At 41.7% G+C, this 19,265-nt stretch overlaps 1 protein-coding gene and 1 long non-coding RNA gene across 2 annotated transcripts in view; both read left to right on the top strand.

Moving 5' to 3' along the window:
* Positions 1–4,217, top strand: part of SEL1L3 (SEL1L family member 3) — a 37,953-nt gene extending 33,736 nt beyond the window's left edge. The window contains exons 22-24 of the mRNA XM_048046822.2: positions 1,398–1,500; positions 1,595–1,667; positions 2,949–4,217. Coding sequence (XP_047902779.2) covers positions 1,398–1,500; positions 1,595–1,667; positions 2,949–3,115 — 343 coding nt within the window. The 3' untranslated portion in view covers positions 3,116–4,217. The remainder of the gene's footprint in view (positions 1–1,397; positions 1,501–1,594; positions 1,668–2,948) is intronic.
* An 11,690-nt stretch (positions 4,218–15,907) lies between these two features.
* On the top strand, positions 15,908–18,252 carry LOC136790649 (uncharacterized). Its single transcript, XR_010830986.1, has 2 exons — positions 15,908–15,996; positions 16,204–18,252. It is a non-coding gene; the product is annotated as an uncharacterized lncRNA (long non-coding RNA).
* The last annotated feature ends 1,013 nt before the right edge of the window (positions 18,253–19,265 follow it).

Here is a 19,265-nt window from a genome sequence, read left to right as displayed (position 1 = left end):
TTCCAATTCTGTGTATTTAAATTCATAAGTTAGGCACTGACAATTTGTATACTGTCCAAACCAATTTTTAAGGATAAATATAGCATAATTTAATATGGAATGTAAAAGCATGTAACTGGGATAATAGCAGTCCTTCCTGTTGTTTCTGCAAAGATGTTCCAGTGCGTCTGTGCCGCAGGGCATCCTGGCACCGATGTGGCACAGAATATTAGATGTGAGAATGTTACAGATCTGCTGTCTGAACTGCTGTGCAAGTACTGTGCGTGCAGAAATCAGCTGCAGAACTCTGGTTCTGTTTACCTAAGAGCTCTCTTTACCAAAGAGAACTTAGGTTTCCCTTCCCTAGATGAAGTAACGTGTTAGAAAAGCACAGTGGGAAGGGAAAGCTTACAGAATATTTGGTGGATTTGTGGAACTGCCTTTCAGATTTTTAAGGAAGGAGGACCTAATGGTTAATATGTATCTGTGAACAAGGAATAAGTGGTGTTTCTTCTGTTTTGCCACAGAGTTGTGACTCAAAAGAGTGGAGATGGTACCAACATTAAGGCCTCACTTGTTGATTCATCAGAAATCCACCAAAGTTGTTATTCACTGCAGCTAGTCTGAACTTGCTCCCTAAATTACCTCCAATCCACATAAAATTACCACTTAGCTAAGTAGGGCTTCCTGGGATTGTAAGTTTGAACCTGAATTTTGCCTTCACTGAACCCAGCTGCTCTGCAGTGAGAATAAATCCAGAGTGGACAGCGCCACAGTAATTTCCCATCATCCAACACCATGCAACCCTGCTTAGCTCGGTTAAAAAAAAAATATATCTTTTCAAGCTTATGGTAGCTGTGATTTAGCCATTTAAACTACCCAAGTTGGTGAAGTCCTACCTCCTGGAAAGCAACTCAGCTCACCCTGCAACAGACACCTAGCAGCTAGTCAGCTAAAGCACGCCGAGTGCTGAGCGCGTTATATAATACTCCATTGTTTCTGAAGGGGTTTTTGGCACCAATCTTCTGCATAGACAACTGAATTTTGTAGGCCTAATCTTGATACAAGTGCTACTTTTGTGGATTCAAGTTGACTCATACGAGTCAGAGCAAAGTATCTCAGATATGAGGTTGTATTGTGATTGCTTGACAAGGGTAGCCTGGCTTCTAGCCAGGGTCTCCTAAGGTAGCTAGTTATCGACTCATCGGAAAACAAAAATATGCTCCTAGGGTAAAGTATTCTGTGCTTAATGAGGTTAATCTGATATTTCTCTGAGTTTTTACTATCTGTGATACAGTGATAACAGTATCTGCTTGTTTTTCTGTGCTATTACAAACACACTGGAGATTCCCAGATGACAGGTGCCACAAAATAGCAAAGTAGGACTAATTAGTTGTTTTAATCTTCTTTGGTTGTAGGTGCTGGAATCATAGTAACCAAGAATCAATTAGTCCATGCTCACTAGCATTGCTTTATTTTTACATGAGAGTTGTCTGGAACAATATTTTACAGTCTACTCTGGTATGTATTGTTCTTTTGGCACATGTGCCAAAATCCATTTGCAGCACTACTGCAGCTTTGCACACATCTAACATTTTTAAACTTCCTGCCACAGATATACTTCATGGGAACCTTTCTTTTATCGATTCTGATTGCATTTGCAGTGCACTATTTTCAGACTCTATCTGGTAAGTATTTCTCATAGTAAAACTGAAGAAATGGTATTGAATGGTAATGAAGCAATGTTGTATTCTTTCCAGTAAGAACTTTAAAAAAAAGGAATTCTAGATTAGGTAGAGCTCCCTATGGAGAGCAAGGTCTTTGTCATATGAGTCATTCTTTGATGAAAAGAAGTGCATGAAGTAAGCGAGGCACAGATGACTGGTTTAAGCCTGTCAGTTTCTGGAGAATTTCCCTTGATAAAACCCTTGATTCTTTATAAAAGCACAAACTGTAGGAGACTATATGGAAACTAGTTATATGACTGTATGATTTCATACATTCACACTTTAATATGTGATGAGACTGTGTGCCATGTTATGTATGACTGGATCCATTCAGATACGAGGTGGAAGTAAAAGTGAGGTGCAGAGAGCTAGTACACTAGAGTAACTTAGGAGCAGACGATGCCTCTTCAGACCAGTAAAAGAATGAGTAAATAGTTTGAATCAGCAATTGCATATTCCTCCTGTCCAGAACTAAAGAGTTAGCTCTATGTTCTCTTTTCTGATGGGACACTCATGATTAAGAAATAGAAAACCGAATGTCAGGCTTCAGCCTATTAAAACCCCGTTTTCCTTCTCACCACACTGAAAGAGATGTCAAAGACAAAATAGCATTGCTAAGGAAAGGGGAAAAAAAACCACACCATCACATGCAAAAATAATGAATCATCATTTAAAAAGCATTGCCAGCTTCAGGCAACTCTTTCACTTAAAATCACAAGACAGGGTCTTGATCATTAAGTTGTGAAATAAACATTACCTGTTACGAAAAGACTTTCTTCCACTAAATGTATTTTCTTCAGAGGAAGAAGAAAAAATAATAAACCTGTTTTCTGACATACTTCTGTAATAAAATATAGAAAAAAGTCAGTTTCCAAGTTGCCAACCTACACCGAAAGGGAAAAGGATTTAAAAAATAATAATCCTATCCATAAATATTAAATATAAAAAGATTATTTCCTAGTTAATAGACACCATTTAGGACATAGGCTGACTATGGAAATAACTTTGCAATCTTGTTTTCCTTTCTTACTAGCTATAATTGGTGTAACTTGAGAATTATAGTGTGTATGTATGAAGGGAATAGTTAAAGTTACAGATACTCTTCTTTTGATATTTCCTAACCTTTGAGTATTATCGTATTTATATTGTAATTTTATATCCATATAATATTTAAAATTAGACAAATTGACATCTTGGGTGCATTGAGGTTTTTAAATACTTTATTTTGGCATTTTTCTGTAGCCAGTAATTCTCTTGGAACAAGATCAGAGCCATCATCGGATGAGCCTTCTTCCTCAGGGAACAGCAGTGAAAATGCTACACGGCCAGCGCAGCAAGATGAAACTACTTTATCAAATGATTCAGTGGAGCAGGAGTTAAACCCTCAGAACTCTCTTGTTACCAGCTGAGGTGTAGTTTTCTTAAGGTTGATATTCTATCAGGACGATGGGATATGAACAACTACAACTGTAAGAACTGGCAACCAACCCTATTAATGGCATTAATAATGCAGCCCAACAGCCAAAATCCACTGAACTAATTTCTCTACTGTAACTTTAAAAAAAACACCCCTACAATAACTTTAACACTCCGAACAGAGAATACAGCTTATCTCACTATACCCAACATATGATCATAGTGTACTATATTGAAGGATTACAAGAACACAGGCACACTCTTTACCTAATTGAAGAATGAGGTAAGCTCCCACTGGTTTTGATGAAGAAAATATCTTACTCAGATGTCTAATAACTTATTAGGTGGCCTTTACTGCATTTGAGCTTACCTTAAAATTACCAGAGTTTTATGAGTTGGAAGCACGGAAATGATGTAAAAGTGAAACCCAGCCACCTAGTTCCACTTTCCAGATTCCATGGAACACCAGCCAGGACTTCGGTACCGTGATAACAATTACTTTCTTGACATCTTACATTCCATCCTAGCTCTTTTATGCAGAAAGTATTTTCTTTTGAAACAAAAATACTGGGAAGATTTGCAATATGATCATAACATAGTCCTATTGGCTGACTCTCGAAATGTCAGTTTCATGAATGTCAGCATTTTCCTGGGGCTACAATTAAAGGGGTGTCAATTGGGTGTCTCCCACCCCACCCAAGAGCCACTGATTAGAGAAAGAGTCTTTACTAGATAAATAAAAGAATATTTAAATGTAACCAGGTGACATGAAGTGAGTGAACAATTTGTTTTCATTTCTTACATTATGTTCTACCGTACCTTTTCAACACAAGCGTTAAAGTGACAATTTATTTGATAAACATTAGATGGGATAATGAGTATAGAGTGCAAACGTCTTCTGTGTGATTTAAGGCTGTGAGGTAAGTGGCTGTAGGAGAGGTCTGACCTTTAAAGCAGGTGTGTATGCACCTCTGCAAAATTATTTAGATCACAGTCTATCAACTGCATCAATCTATGCATTACTATTGAGGGTTAAATCCACTCTCCTTGCACTACATTATTTACTCTTGTAAATAAAAATATTTTTCTAATTCAGCCTAAATGTGAAGGATTTTTTTTTAAAGCACCTTTCAGGTGAGAGTCTCTTATAGTATCTTACCGTTGCACATTTTGAGGAACATGATCTAGGTGTCTGCTTTCTTAGCTTCTAATAGGGCAATCAACCACTACTTTCTTTGAAGAACACAGCATTCTCACAGAACAGACCTGGAGGACATTTTGGCAGTCAAAAAGTAGCAGTTTTCAGTAGGAAGGGAATGAGTTAAATGGGGAAAAAATGCAAAAAGAGATTGAATTATATAAACAAGTTACATATCAGTGTATATTTCTTCTCTAAAGAACTAAAAATTCCAAAGTATTCTGAGTTGCAGCTTTGAGCCAAGCATTTTAATTTTACCAATTTTTTAAACACAGGCATATGGATATTTTAAGAATTCTCCCAACTTCATGTTTGTCACCTAATAAGAGATAACATTGTGCATTTGTAATAAAACTGGGGTAGGGTGAAATCGTGATCCCAAAACTCTTGCAAAAAGTATAGCCTCTGAAAACAAATAATTGTCACAAAATAGGCATGAAGTTATGTACCAAATATCCCATCTAGAGTGGTCACACAAAAAATACTTGAATGTGCAAATAGCAAGCCATGCCATTTAGTAAGCTGTGCAAAATGTATTTTATTACATATGCCATAGTCACAAAAGCAACTGTCCCTAAAGAGAAAAATTGCCCCCCCCCCCTTTTTTTTTTTTTAAATGCCCTAGTAAAATATTAATCCCATGGAAGCTCATTAATGGTGGCATGATTGGAACCCCTTTGCTGAAATCACAGAGGTCGTTGAGTTCCTGTATTCCAGGTTGTGTCGATATATAAATAAGCATTAGCAGTTGGGCTGACCGCGTTGTCCTTTCCAAAGTCTGTCCATGTTTTCAGCTTTATTAGTGAACTGACTAGAGGCGGCTTGCCAGAAGTGTTATTTCACATCTATATTTCAGAAGGCAATTGATAAAACTACCCTATATTTCTTGACGCCAGCAGTTAATAATCATGTCTTTGTTTATTGTAACCATTACAGCAGAATTCCTATCAAAGAATATTTAACACAAAAATATGTTGAGATAAAGTGGCACCACTTAAGGTGGAAGTAATAATAAATTACCCTTCACAGATCTGATTTATAGAAGGCTATTATTTGACAACCTAGAGAATTATGTAGTTCCCAGGGAGAAGGAGAGGATGGTTAGTTAAAGCAGTGACATAATTCTACAACATGTGCAAGGAAACCCAAAAAGAAGTTGTTTCAACTTAAAAAAAAAAAAAGAAATTTTGATAGAACAAGGCCAGTGCAGTTTATAGTTCTTGAGCACATATTGAATTGTCAGGATGGGAGTGAGAAATATTTAAAGAAAAAAAATCAGAAGCATAGAACTCTAGACTGGAATTCTGCGTGCTCATACACTTTTTACAGAAGCCCAGCCAGCTCAACAGCACAGCCTAGAAATAAAGGGTTTGCAAAACAGGTGGTGCTTAAGGCAGTGTAAGTGATGTACGTTTTCCCCTTTCTTTCTTGGTTCAAGCTTAGAATTATCTTTAAGAAGTAAGTTACAGACATAAAATAATTCTAGAGTCCTTATTTACAGAGTAGGTGCTGAATGATCTAAAGTTGATGTACGGTTTGTACCAACTAAGTAAATGTGTGTCACTGCAAGTGACAAAGGCTAGAAGTTCCTATGCACAATGTATCAAAATGCTACAATAAAAAAATACCACAGAATTAGATACCAATTACAGACAGGGAACATCAGTACGTGAAGGTAAACTTCAAAAATAAAGTCAGTGTTGGGTAGTTCTAAGTGGGCGACAGCCTGAAGATTATGTAGCAGGTGTTTCAAAGTGGTTATGCAAAACTTAAAGAAACTAAGGTTTGACTTACATACCAAGACAGTATCAGGACAGAACTGACTGCAGACATCCTTACGTGGGTGATTCTGTGACCATTGCATGATGCTGTTTCCCAGTCCATACAATGATGAACATTACACCCTAATATACAGGTATGAGCATGTGCTTACAGCTGCATATATATATATATGACACACACATATATTAGTCCTGGTACTTGACGTATGTATTTCAAGTACATCTCCTACTGGGACTATAGTTTTTCCATCTGAGCTACGAGGAAAGCTCAAAGCTATGGGAAATACCTGTTATGAGATTAGTTTTCATACCCAATTCTTGTCCGCGTAACGTGTCCCCATTGACTAATGGACTATGGCATTTAGCACTGGAAGACTGTTGGCCCTTATCTTGCATGAAGTGCAGTACGGAGATATGAAACAGGTTCAATAAGCTTTGGCTGAGGAACTTCCTCCCCACATCCTTTCTTCCCTGCCATAAATATATGAACTGAATTAAAAGACTGGGCCATAGAAAGAGAACAGAAGTGAAAGAGACAAGATGGTATTTTTGAAGAACAAGCCCAAGTGCAAGGAAGCTAAGGAATGACGAGGCAAGTCCAGGCATAGAGCAATTTCCTTGCTCTCTCCTAAGACATAGGCAAGAGAAACAATGCCTGAATAACTGAAATAACACAGTAAACAACGACAAAAAAAAGGCAGACACTGGGGTATAGACATGCTAGAAACATATCACAGCTTCCATTTTTTAGGAAACTAATTTTCCTAAGCTATTAAGGAACTAAATCCTGTGCCAGAAGGCCAAATTATTATTTACAGTAAAAAATGTCCAAGTCCATGCCTAAGTACATCTCTCTTATGAAGAGTTGCATATGGGTTCATGCAGGTGAGAATCAGAAGAAAAAAAAGAGTAATGAGTAACCCAAATGGGAAGGAAGAGATAAGTTACATAACTGCAGTCCATGGAGTTTATGCATATATAACTAAGCGTTAGATGACGTGTTTGCAAAGAGCTTGCTATAGATTAGATGTTCTGAAGCAGTGAGGTTCCAAACAGAAATTGCCACAGCGCTTATGTGCCCCTTGGCTTACAGGACGTGGGTTGCTTGGTAAATGCCATCAGATACTCACCTACCTTTCAGCATCTTAATTACCCTTTAGAAGAAAGCTGGCTGTGGCAGGTTGTTTTATAACTTTGTCATCAGTGATTGTTCCTCTCCTCTAACATACCCATTGACCTTGATTCTGTCCCCTGTTCCCATCACCTGATTCTTGGTTTTCTCCCTTGTTTGTCCCTGTTGACATCTCTCTTTGATCACCTGTCAGCTTTCCAGATAGCTCCTAACACTCAGCATTGCTGTTTGTTCGTATCAGTTCCACCTGGTGAACGGCAATAAGCACAACTTGGTTAGCAGGGCCTAGCACTATTTTATAGGCAGTTGGACAGAGTAGAAACTGAGAAACCTACTTGACTTTTTCCTTCTGTTCATTATGGCCTTGAGTCATGGATTTACACAGCAAGTGTCTCTAATTTGCTTCTAAACTTGCACAATCTCCAGCTAAATTCATACTAATGAGCTAATGAAGGCCAGGCTCCACTCACCGCCTGGCCGTGAGAGGAAGTGGTAAAGCATGACCATCGTTAAACTCTTCCTCAGAATATGGGTGCCTCATGAGCTGCGTGTTGGGAGCAGCCCTGGTCCATAGAACCCCCTGGGCTGTGTCCCGACACTGTCGAGTGGGGTAAGACTTGAAGAGGCTAAGCTGGGGAGCACGGAGCCAGACAGCACAGATGCCCATGAGCCAGGGCTCACCACACACATCCTTAGGCCTTGCTCAGATTAAGTGGACAGATGAACTGCCAGTTGGCTGCTGGCCTCTGCTTTGTGAGGTGGGCCCCGTTACACCCCCCCCCTCCCAGTACCTGTTGTGAGGTTAGAACTGATTTCTGTGATTCACCAACCCGTTTATCAATTCGTCCCTCCCAGCAGTCCCAACGTGTTCAGAGCTGTCTTGAAGACTTGCTTTCATGCGAAAGGTGTTTGTAGACGGTAAGACAGCCTTTCCAACACGCACTGCGGCTCACTGAAATGGTAAGTCAGAGCTTCCACTCACACTTCGCCTCGTTCCAGCAAGTTCACAGCACTGTTTTCCCCTTCTGCTCTGCAGAGCTGGTTAGTGGAAAGAATGCTGTCCCTGCCATCTCTGTCCCACACCAACTCCACGTGCTGTCCATGCCAAGGTTTGGAGGCTCGTGTCTGCTCCTTGATGTTGCATTGCTCCTCCAAGCCAGCTGCAGTTGCACATGAGCAGCTCTTCCAATTTCATTTTCAAGTCAACCACAGCACACTACTCTTAGAAAGAGTTAACCATATGAGCCTAGTTGGTAACGATACCAGTATGGGAAACCCAGATACACCTGCTCTAGTGAAAATAACCTAGAGCTTTCTACATTCTCCACAATTTCTCATATTTTTTTAACCAGAAATCTTTCCCCTAGTTTTCTGTTTTTTTTTTTTTAATCTTTACTGTATCCGGTCCCAAACGATAATAAAGTATATGTTAAAAACACAGTCAACCTCCAGAAGCTCCAGTAGGCCAGTACTTAGAAGTTTATGTACTGACCTGAAAAGCTGCAATAATACAGAGACATGAATCCAAATAATCCATAGCCTAGAAGTAAGCATAGAGTAACTCTGGCCAAATTGTTCAGATACCCATCTCAGACCAACAGATTCAGAAGCGGTGACTGATATACATTATAAGCACATACATGTCCTTAGAGAGGCTGAAACCCACAGCAGAAGTGGCAGCCACGCAGATACCCATGGCAAGTGCAGACAGCACCTCAGAGGGCCCAGAGGCGGTCTGGCAGCAGCCCTGCTGTGCAGCCCATTTCTCAGGCTCTCCTAGGGCAAGCTCTTCTGCCAGGCACGGCAGATACACCCTCTGTGCCTTTCCATCAGCAAAGCGAATAAAAACATCATTTTTTACCTGACATATCCAGCGAGAAGCATGCAGGAGGTCCCTGGTGCTCAGATACCAAGGAAGAGCATTGTGACAGACTCGGCCGCTCTCTGATGTTGATGCTGATATCAGAGACAGAAAATAACTTGTACAGCATTTTGAGTTAGGATATCTATGCAGCTTTCTAGGTAAGTTTTATTATCCTTTGTGCTAATCCAGTTAGCTAGGGGAAGAAATAAAAAAAAAAAATCAAACCGGGTTTATGACTCTCACAACTCTCCCCTACAACATGCCTATTTGTACCTTGTACCCCAGTATCATTATCCCAGGAACACTTAGATTCTCTTGCGATGCATTAAATGCTTAACAAGGGTATATTCATAAAATAAAATCCCTCTTTGAAGGAAAGTAGTTTTTATGTTCATAACTCTGCCTATAAAAAAAATAAAAATAAAAGTCACAAATTTGCCAGGCACTCAGTTACACCACCACCACCCCAACACACACACACGCGGGTGGAAGCAGAGCTTTGGATGCCTCCTGCTGCTTCCTGTGGCTGCTGTACATAATTCCAGAAGTGTTTGGAGGGCTGACGATGGGATGCCAAATTTAATGAAGGTCCCTACTGTGTATATCTAAAGATAAAAATCAGTCCTTCCACTGAAAACAGTAAAAGGCTTTTCCTGAAGTATTTAAAAGGTTGTGCTATCATTAACAATCACACCAACTGAACTTTTCTGTCCTAGGAGCAAGAGATGACTTTTGGAGAAGATACACAGTATCAATGCTACTTCACTGATGATTAGTCTAAAACTTCAGCGTTTGTCTCACCCTTGATCCCCTCAACATACAAAACCATCCTGCCAGAATCTGATGATTTGAGTTGAGGCTAGCTTAAAGGGAAAAAGAAAAAAAAAAAAAAGCCTTTTTGTTTGTTTGAGTGTGAATAAACTGACTTCCAGCAAGGAAGCATGGGAGAAAAGAAGAAGGGATAAGGTGCACACACGTGCACACAAAACCAACCCCATTTCACAATGACTGGAGACCTGAGAGTCCCCAAAGCCTTCCACAGTCTCCATCATTCCCCCATCCAGAAAGGGAAGAGCAGTTCTCTGGGGTTTTACTGCCATTCACTGATAAATGCTGTGACTTCGTTGCAATGGCAGAAGTCCACATGTAGCACCAGTCAAGACAAAGCAGTTCAGAGATGATTCATCGGGGTAGTTGCTTGCATGGGCTATCCCAGGCGCTATCAGCAAGTTATCTCAGCAGCAAAGATCAAGTAGAGGTTTACTGTCCCTTCTCAGCCCACTGCTCCGGACAAAGGTTCAGCGTAGTACTTGGACCTGCTGGAGCTAATAAGCTGTGCCAGGTCTCTGGTGTTGGCTGGTAATGCTGCAGGGAGCAGCGCAGGGTTTGAACACACATTTCTGTCTGTAATCAGACCAGGGTACAACTGGACTGTGATCTGCAGCTCTTACCCTGGGAATCTGCCATACTGGTGGTCTTGCCACAGCTCTTGTGCCACCAGCACCAACCTATATCTCAACCATTCAGGCTAGTCCATGCTTACACGCATTTGCTGGCACAGGTAAAGGAAAATCATGAGGTGCATTATCTATATTGCAAGACAATTTTATTTTTTTATCTTCATCAGATTGAGGTCACTGCGTCATTCTTGCAGCATCCTGCAAGACTTTAAAGAACGTGTCCTCAGGATTTGTGTTCTGTGCCTAATTCTAATAAATTAAATTGTTCCTTTGGACTTTTGACTTCCAGCTCTGACATCTTACACGTTCAGCAGGACACATTCAGACAGCGAAAGGTTTACTGCTATAGGAGGACTGGACTTTATGCCACTTTGTAAGTGAAGCAGAATGGTCCAAAGCAGTTCCCCTCACCACAGAAAGAAACATCACATAACTGTACGTGCGTTTTGAAACCGAAAACAGAATTAATCCATTAGATTTGACTAAACGCAAGTCTTCAGGGGAATCTTTTTCCTGTCCACACATCATGGGATAAAGGCCCAGAGTCCTCGGCAAGTGTGAGTAGCCAGGAGTTGGATCACAAATTTGGGATCTGAATGCCCAACCTTAGAAATATATATATAGTTCTAATAATTCCATGAAAGTAATACTCAGGTGGTCAATTTCAACAATTCAGAATAATTAAATCCCCAGTCTAAAACTTTTTCTGCCTTATAAATTGGAATTTAGACACCTAATTTTTGTTGGTCTGCAATTATAAGCCCTTGAACACATTTGAAATACCTGTCTTTTTTTTTTTTCTCCTAATTTTCAGCAGCATTCTTTAAGAAGACTCATCTAAGAAACAGAGGAGCTCAGAGATATTTGTGGTACATCTTTTTGACTAACTTTGATTACAGCTTCTAGGTACTGTAAAAGCTCAATGTTTTGTGTAGCTGCTCCAGTGCCTATGATGCCCACAAACCTGCTACTCTACTGATACCACTTATTTAAAAAAAAAAAAGTGGGGGGGACACTTAATACAATGATACAGCTGTGTGATTATGCTACTGTCTTTGTAAAAAAATGTATACAGCTTTTTTTTTATTATAAAAACAACTTTGTGAGTGGAGAACCTACTACAGATGAAGCATCATTCCATAACCTCTTAGTCCAAGGAGGTTCATGCCTACATCTGTCACTTCACAGGAGGCTGCCCTGCCTCTACAAATCATGAGATGTCAGACAGGTGACAGTCCTGACAACGTCACCTACTGTACTGAGAGCAGCCAGCTCCTGTACGGCCCCAGCAGGATGCTTCCCCATCCCTTTTACTGGTGGTGCCCAACCTGGGACACACGCACCTAATGCTCCTTCCAAAAGGACAGCAGGAGAAATGCATCCACCACCTGCCCATTACACCAATAGCTCCTGTGTCAGCAGCCTAAATTTAATTTTTTTTTCCGCTTAGAGGTTTTGAGCCAGCCCCATACTAGCTCAGCCCAGGAGCAAGTCCCTGAAGCAGCACAGCCAACTCACACCATCCTGGAGGTGACAATCCATGCACACAATATTACCATGCGGTATATGGGCTATAGGACTTCCAGCTCTGTTATAACTGGTGCTACAAGGGGCTGTTCTTCTATTAGCTTGCTTCTTTCCACTGTCCTCCACGTGATCTTGGAAAAAAATTAAAAACAAAGACCTACCCAGCAAACACAAGTTCAGCGACCCTCTCTGAGCCACAGCTCTAACTCAGCACGAGACTTGTCTTCTACCCAGTGATATTTCCACAGGTCACCTCCACACATAGGCGAGGCAATCTGGGGACAAGATCCTTACTCCCAGGCGCTTAGAGTCATAGAACTGTTAAGGTTGGAAAAGCCCTCCAAGATCATCTGGTCCAACCACCCCCCCCACCACCAATATCACCCACTAATCCGTGTCCCTAAGCACCATGCCCTTGCCACTGCTTCTCCTGACCACTGTATCCCATCTTGCTCTTCACCCAGACGCTGCATACAGCTTGCATCTCTGTGCCTTCACATGCCAGATTTCTAAAGAAGAGGTTTTCTCGTCTGTTTTCTTGTTTGTCTACAGACAAAGTTCCCAGCACCTCCTTTACTGCAACTTATCTTTTAGATAAGTTGTCCACGTTGTGCAGTGATAACTAGCAATATTTAGCCACGTTTTACATCTCCTTATCTGCACAACAAAAAATATGAGCTTCCTTCACAAAGACAATCTTTTTCTTCTATGTTTAAAGTACAGAAATCCAACCCACAGCTCCTAAGGCATTATAGTAGCAATGAGCAATAAGTACATGCAGATACCTACTGTCTTACTTCCTCCCTACCCCACCCCAGGAGAGAACAAAGTCTTAACTAAAATTTATCCTCACATCCAGTACACAACTATCAAGGATTTCAGACTTGGATTGTACAGGACACCTTCACAGGAATTAACTCACAACCAGGGAAGGGGAATAAATACTTAATGCTCATGCAATAAATATTGAGAAAAAGATCCTCACCGGTTACATTTTTCAGAACACCACTGATGCGCCCAAGCAGAACTATTCTCACCTTCTACCCAATCTCCTGTGGTTCAAGAACATACTCAATCTGAACAGAAACCTTCTGAGCTAGTAAAAAAATTCAGAAAAATTGACTGTTGCTTAACCCCCCCCCCCCACACACACACACACAACTCTTACTTCTCCATTAAACCGCCACAGATTCAGACTATATATCTCTAAAGCCAACTTTGCCTACCACAAGCTAATCTTCTGAAGCTTAAATAGATAGTAGTTTCTGATTCACATCCTTAAACCAGAAGTTGACTTCTAATTCAGAGATTTTTCTTCTTATTCAGTTACTTTCCAGCTGTTTTCAATCACTCCCTTTTGCTTTAAAACATCTCCAGGTGTGCACCAGGAGCTGATATAGCTAGCTCAGATGGTTTGTCTCTATAGAGCTGAAAGACAGAAAGCTGGAAGGCTACTTGAAGCTTTTAAGGGGGGGAAATTAAATAAATAAATAAATCCCAGCCCATATTGAGTGATGTTCATTTGTAACACATTATATGTTAGGTAACATTTTAAGTGTTCATTTATTATTTTTCATTTCCACATCAAATGTTTTGGGTTGGGAGGGACCTTAAAGACCACCCAGTTCCTACCCCTGCCATGGGCAGGGACACCTCCCACTAGACCAAGTTGCCCAAGGCCCCATCCAGCCTGGCCTTGAGCACCTCCAGGGATGGGGCATCCACAGCTGCTCTGGGCATCCTGTTCCAGTGCCTCACCACCCTTACAGTGAAGGATTTCTTCCCTATATCTAATCTAAACCTACCCTCTTTTAGCTTAAAGCTATTGCCCCTTGTCTATCACGACATACCCTTGTAAAAAGTTCCTCTCCGAATTTCTTGTAGGCCCCTATTTCATTTGTTTATTTGCATGTCTGGAAATATACGTGGATATTTAGAAAACAACTGCACTTATGATATCTTACACAGCACCAGTTATCCTACCAGTCATTCACAGACCCAAGAAATGCCTGTCCTGCAGAACATACATTCAGGCATAGCTGCACTTAGAAAACCGTGTCCCATGGAGACCATCGTCAGTGCCTGTTCCTGAGGCAATGCCCCCAGTCCAGGTGAAGCAATTTTAAATTCTTCTGTGATTTGCATCTGGGAGGATTGCCAGGACATTAACAGATAGTGTTGAAATGGCCCTTCCTTCTGCTCAGACGGGAGGCCCATCAGCAGCACTGGGACACTTTCCATTAACTGTAGGCTGCCTTGTTGAACGTACACCGAAGGGATTTTTCTGCCCAGTCTCGCTTGTAATCTTCTTAAAGTTTTGCAATAATGTTAAATTTTATGTGAAAGCACTAGGTGTTCACTCTCTAGTGAGGAAAAAGGCATTCCACAAAACTGATCTAACATTTCTTTGGGACCAAAGCAAGCCAAACTGAAATTAATCTACCCTCAGCTTTAATCTGCTTTGACCTTTTCCTCTTGTGCTGATTAATGACTCCGGAGAGAAAATTCTTTCCTGTAAAGCAAATACTAGCATTGTAAAATACAGTAGCTTCCTTGTGTACCACGTGATTTCCATGTCGCTGACAGAGATCCCTTCCTCAGGCTGTGTGTGCTTAACTCTTCTCCGTGGCACTGCTACGGAGGGGGGCAGGATCTGTCCCAGTAAAACAACTGAGGTAAGTGGGAATCAGCCTTGCAGGCTGCGTTTTGCCATTAATTACTTGTTTATGGTGATGGATGAAGCATTTGGGCATGGCACCAGCTTTTAGAAAAATGGCAAGAGAAAGGAGAATCTGTCCAGGCCAGGCTCAGGAACCGGGGTACACTCAGTGCCCGACACCTGCACCGTGCTAGGTGATCCCTGGCTGCTCGCTCCTGCCGCATCTCCTGGTTCCTCACTGTGCCTGACCTGGGTGTTGTACAACAGCCAGCCCTCCTCACCCAGTGCTCTGGATGCCTCTCACCAGATTTCAGCAGTTATTTATTTCCCAAAGTGCTCTGTCTGGCCTAACAGCCACCTGAAGCCTGAGACTTAACAATTTCTACTGATACCTACTCCCCTCTCTTTATATTTTCTTCTACACTTACACCCAGTATCCTTTCTTCCTGTGGGGAAGCACGTCATGATCCTAAACTGTCAATCGGGTTTGCCAGCCAGGAAATAAACCCTGCAGGCACCCAGGGCTAGCCTCTGCTCAATCCCACAGCACCGCGTTTTGATTCACAGGCCAACCCCAACAAAATGGGTGCAGCTATACCAACACGCAGTGCTGACAGCCAGCGCACCAACACCTCTCTGTGTGCGTGTACCTTAGGAGAGATGGCCAGGCTACCATCCTGCACAAGGAGAAAGGTCTCCTCAGTCACTTCCCAAGCAGTGCCCACGATGAAGCCCTGTTGATGAGGTGCCCCTGAACACCTGTGGTTGTTTTCCCTCCTCGTGGGCCTCAGCAAACGCTTTGAGCCCACTTTATTGAGGGCTTTGTTGAGATTGTGAATGTATGGGGGGTGGTCTCCTACCTGATTAGGAGGTGTGGGCTGGAGATGTTCCTTCACATCCATGATCGTGAGGTGTCTGGGGACTGTCAGCTCCATAAACCTGGGCTTAGGAGGCCTTACTAAGTGCTTACTACGTGTTTTGTTTTACTCCAGGGGAGTAAAATGGATTCCTTTCCCTGTACCTCAAACTAGTGTTGAAATTGCTGATGATGAATCCAAAGTGATCTCTGCCTGCTGTGATGCACACGCAGTCATTTAACCACCTGGTCCAACCTGTCACCCAGCCCCAGTGTTAAATTCACCTCATCTGCCCCCAGAAGTCAGCTGCGTTTCAGAGCTGTGTTCCCCCAAGCCCTGCTCCTGTTCTGTGGTTCCTTATCCCCCAGCATCCCAGGCTTGCAATGGAGGAGAAAGGTAGGAAAAAATGAAATATCATTCACTGCCCCTATTTTTCCTAAGCTGGGTGAGCATTGCCTTGGGATTTCCTTGTTTCAGTGCCATTGCTGTGCTTGAAGGGAGGGGAAGAGAGCACACAGGACTGAAGGCAGAGATGGGATCCCACCTGAGCTACAGTGAGATGCTTGCTTTTTTCCTGTTGCCTTCTCCTTTTCCCTTTCTTAGAGAGATGTCAACTGTGAGGGAAGCGAGGATAGGCCCAGGCTGGCCGAAGAAGGCAACCAGGCTAAGCAGGACAAACGTAGACCTCTTAACTTTCTTTCATCTTCCCCCATAAGAGCCCTTGACCTGAGCCTGAGCTGGCCAGGCTGCCTTGCCAGGCCGCGCAGTTTGGAAATGGCTGAGAGCAGGACAACCACCACACCGCTGGGCCATGGACTGAGCTGCGTAGCTCTGTCCTGACCTCAGATGGCTCAGCTGGAGACGGAGACACTGAAAGCATTTCAGAAAGACCACAGCAGGAGAACATCTGGCGAGAGCTGGCCCTGCTAGGTTCACACTCGGTGAAGAGCGCTGCGACCATCAGCAGACATTTATTGATAGGTACTTCTAAAAACATCTTCTCAGGCGATGTAACAGCTGGAAGCAACAAGCAAGAGCAGATATTGTATGTATATATTAAACAGCAACAATGCTTGCTCTCTGCTGGCAATCATTTGAGATCCAGTGCCTGAGGCCATTGCATTAGTCAGTTAAAATAGGGCTTAATGCTATCCTAGTTTACACGTGCACAAACTTTCCTAATGTCAATTACGGTTGCACGTTGCCTAACCAAGGGCAGCACTTGGTCCGTAAGTTGTTTGCATGCCCTGTAATTTATACTTTTTGTACTCGGTAAAAAAAATATACAACAATCAGCTGAGCTATTGGTTGCAAAACATCTTCTCCTGTAATTACCCTGATTGTTTGTCACGGTAATGTGTCCTTAGACGTTGAGCAGTGTAAAAAGATTGATACACCCCAAAAGTGTAAATGGTAATTAGGAAATTTCATCAGGTGCTGAGTAAGATGGAATGTTTGTGACATTTTAATGCTAGCCTTTGCTCTGTTCCTCTGTCTTGTTGAGATACCTAGATGTCAGTTGTTGTGGGAGATCTGTTTGGGGGCAGTTCAGTGAAAATCAGTATGTGTTCAGTATGCCAGTGCTCTGTTCTTTCATACAAATTATGGGTTTCCTTTGTAGTAAAATTGTAATAAAGGGACTAAGATCTACACAATATTCACTACAAAAATATCACAAGCAGGTTTACGTTTACAGTGTCATGCTTTTGGCATGTACCAACAGCAGGAATGGCCATTAGCTAGAGAAAAAAATATCTGGATGCAAATAAATCATGGCACGGAAGCACAGCCTGTGGAAATTGTGCAGTTGCAGTGTGGCCCAGCATTTCCATGAATGTGTATCAAGCATATCCTCCTTCATGAAACAGCTTGTGAAATAGTGGCTTTTTGCTTGGTAGTATTAATTTTTAATCTTTGGCTGACAGGATCAGATCCTTTGCTATTGCCAAGCTCCTGCCAGTGGTACCACACCAGGCTGCATGCACAAACAATCTGCTGTAAATTAGTGAGCAGCCTTTCTCAGCATGGCCAGGGCTATTTTGGGGACCTGATGGGGTGCCAACCACTACAAGCTGAAGAAAAAAATGAAGAATTCAACCTGCATTTCTGATTAATGGGAATCCATCATAGTGGTAGTTAAGTGCAGTATCAAGAGAGTTTGGATCTGGGGGAAGTGAACGAGCAGCTTTGGCAGAGGGTTAGCAAAACCAGAAGCACCAGAAGGAGCCATGACCATCATGGTTAAGTCATAAGCAGAGAGGAAGAGGACTGATCCCAGTCACAGGATCAGGAGCAACCTGGCAATTAGCTGAAGCATTATTTTGAACATTTTAAAGGCTTCTGGCCAGTGCAGCACTTCAGCACGTATCTGTTGTTAAATACGGATAGGCGTCGCTGAACTTTGCCCTAGGTAGCTCTGCAGTCTGTTTGGAAACTGGGAGATGGATGGCACAACCTGTGCATGTTTCCTGGACGTGCTTTGATTCCTGATGGACAGTGAGTCATGGAGGCTGATGGCACACGGAATTGCAATATTTCTGCTTGAGTGTAAGAAGCTGTAAGTTTTAAATCATGGGCCTAGGGTGATTACTGCTTACATTTTAGAAGAAGACTGTTCATACTGTATTGCATAAATATTTATGTTATAAGAAATACTTCTGTTATCTTCATTTCACTAAAATATGGTATAGTTTGAAATGGCAGTTTTTTGGGGGGCTGCTTCCTCAGCTTCTGCTGAGCTTAGAGTTAGGAAACCTAACAACCTTTTAAAATAATCTTTCAGGCATTTAAGGAGTACTTTTTATTTCTCTCCATCTCTTCATTTTAAGATCACATTTAATCAAAAAAAAAAAAAAGCACGATGGCTATTTTTGCCTAGTCATAAGCCAGACGTCACTCATGTCAAGGGAAGCATTTTGGAAATACTCCGTGTGCCATCTTTCACGTAGAAGGGAGAATCTGAGCCTAGCACAGTGAAACAGGCTGTTTGCATCTGGTTGTTACAGAAGCCTTGGCTTTGGTCTCCTGTGCTTACCTTCACTGAGGACAGACTGCAGAACCCTGCTGGAAGATATTTCAACCTGTGCAATTGCACTGAGCAATTTTTTTTTCTTCATATGAAAACCTTTATTGGAAACACAGCCCTCTAATGGGTTTCTTTAGTGCCTGGGGCTAACCTCAGTTCCTTTATGTTGTACTATGTTGTTCTGCAAGCTTCCATGATATGTATATAAACAGATAGTATGAAAAAAGTCTTCATTTTTTAAAACTTCTCTTTATTTTTACATTCGGTGCACGAGGACAGACAAGATGAGTATTCAGGACAAAGTATAAAGCCATATACCGTCCTAAAAACAGTAAAAGTGATAAAGTTTGAGAGTTTAAAAAAGTATTTTAGAAACAATGTATTTCCAGAATTCCTCATTACAGAAAATTCAAATCTTTTAGAAAAGCGGAGTTCAATATCCTTGTGCATTAAGCCATATGATGAAAGTATGTAGGTGTCTTCAATCCTTATTTTAAGAAATCTGTCTCTGCATTACAAACAATCTTTACGTAACCCATTGAAGGAGCCAACAGCCTCCATAATACGCAGTATACACAGTTACAAACAATTTAAAAAGTTATATTACAAAATATACAGTAGTTCCTTTTTACATTTTTAT

Source organism: Anser cygnoides, chromosome 4, assembly GCF_040182565.1.
Source record: "Anser cygnoides isolate HZ-2024a breed goose chromosome 4, Taihu_goose_T2T_genome, whole genome shotgun sequence".
Lineage (NCBI taxonomy): Eukaryota > Metazoa > Chordata > Aves > Anseriformes > Anatidae > Anser > Anser cygnoides.
Note: the sequence above shows the minus strand (reverse complement) of the source record. Positions and strands in the feature narration are given on the sequence as shown.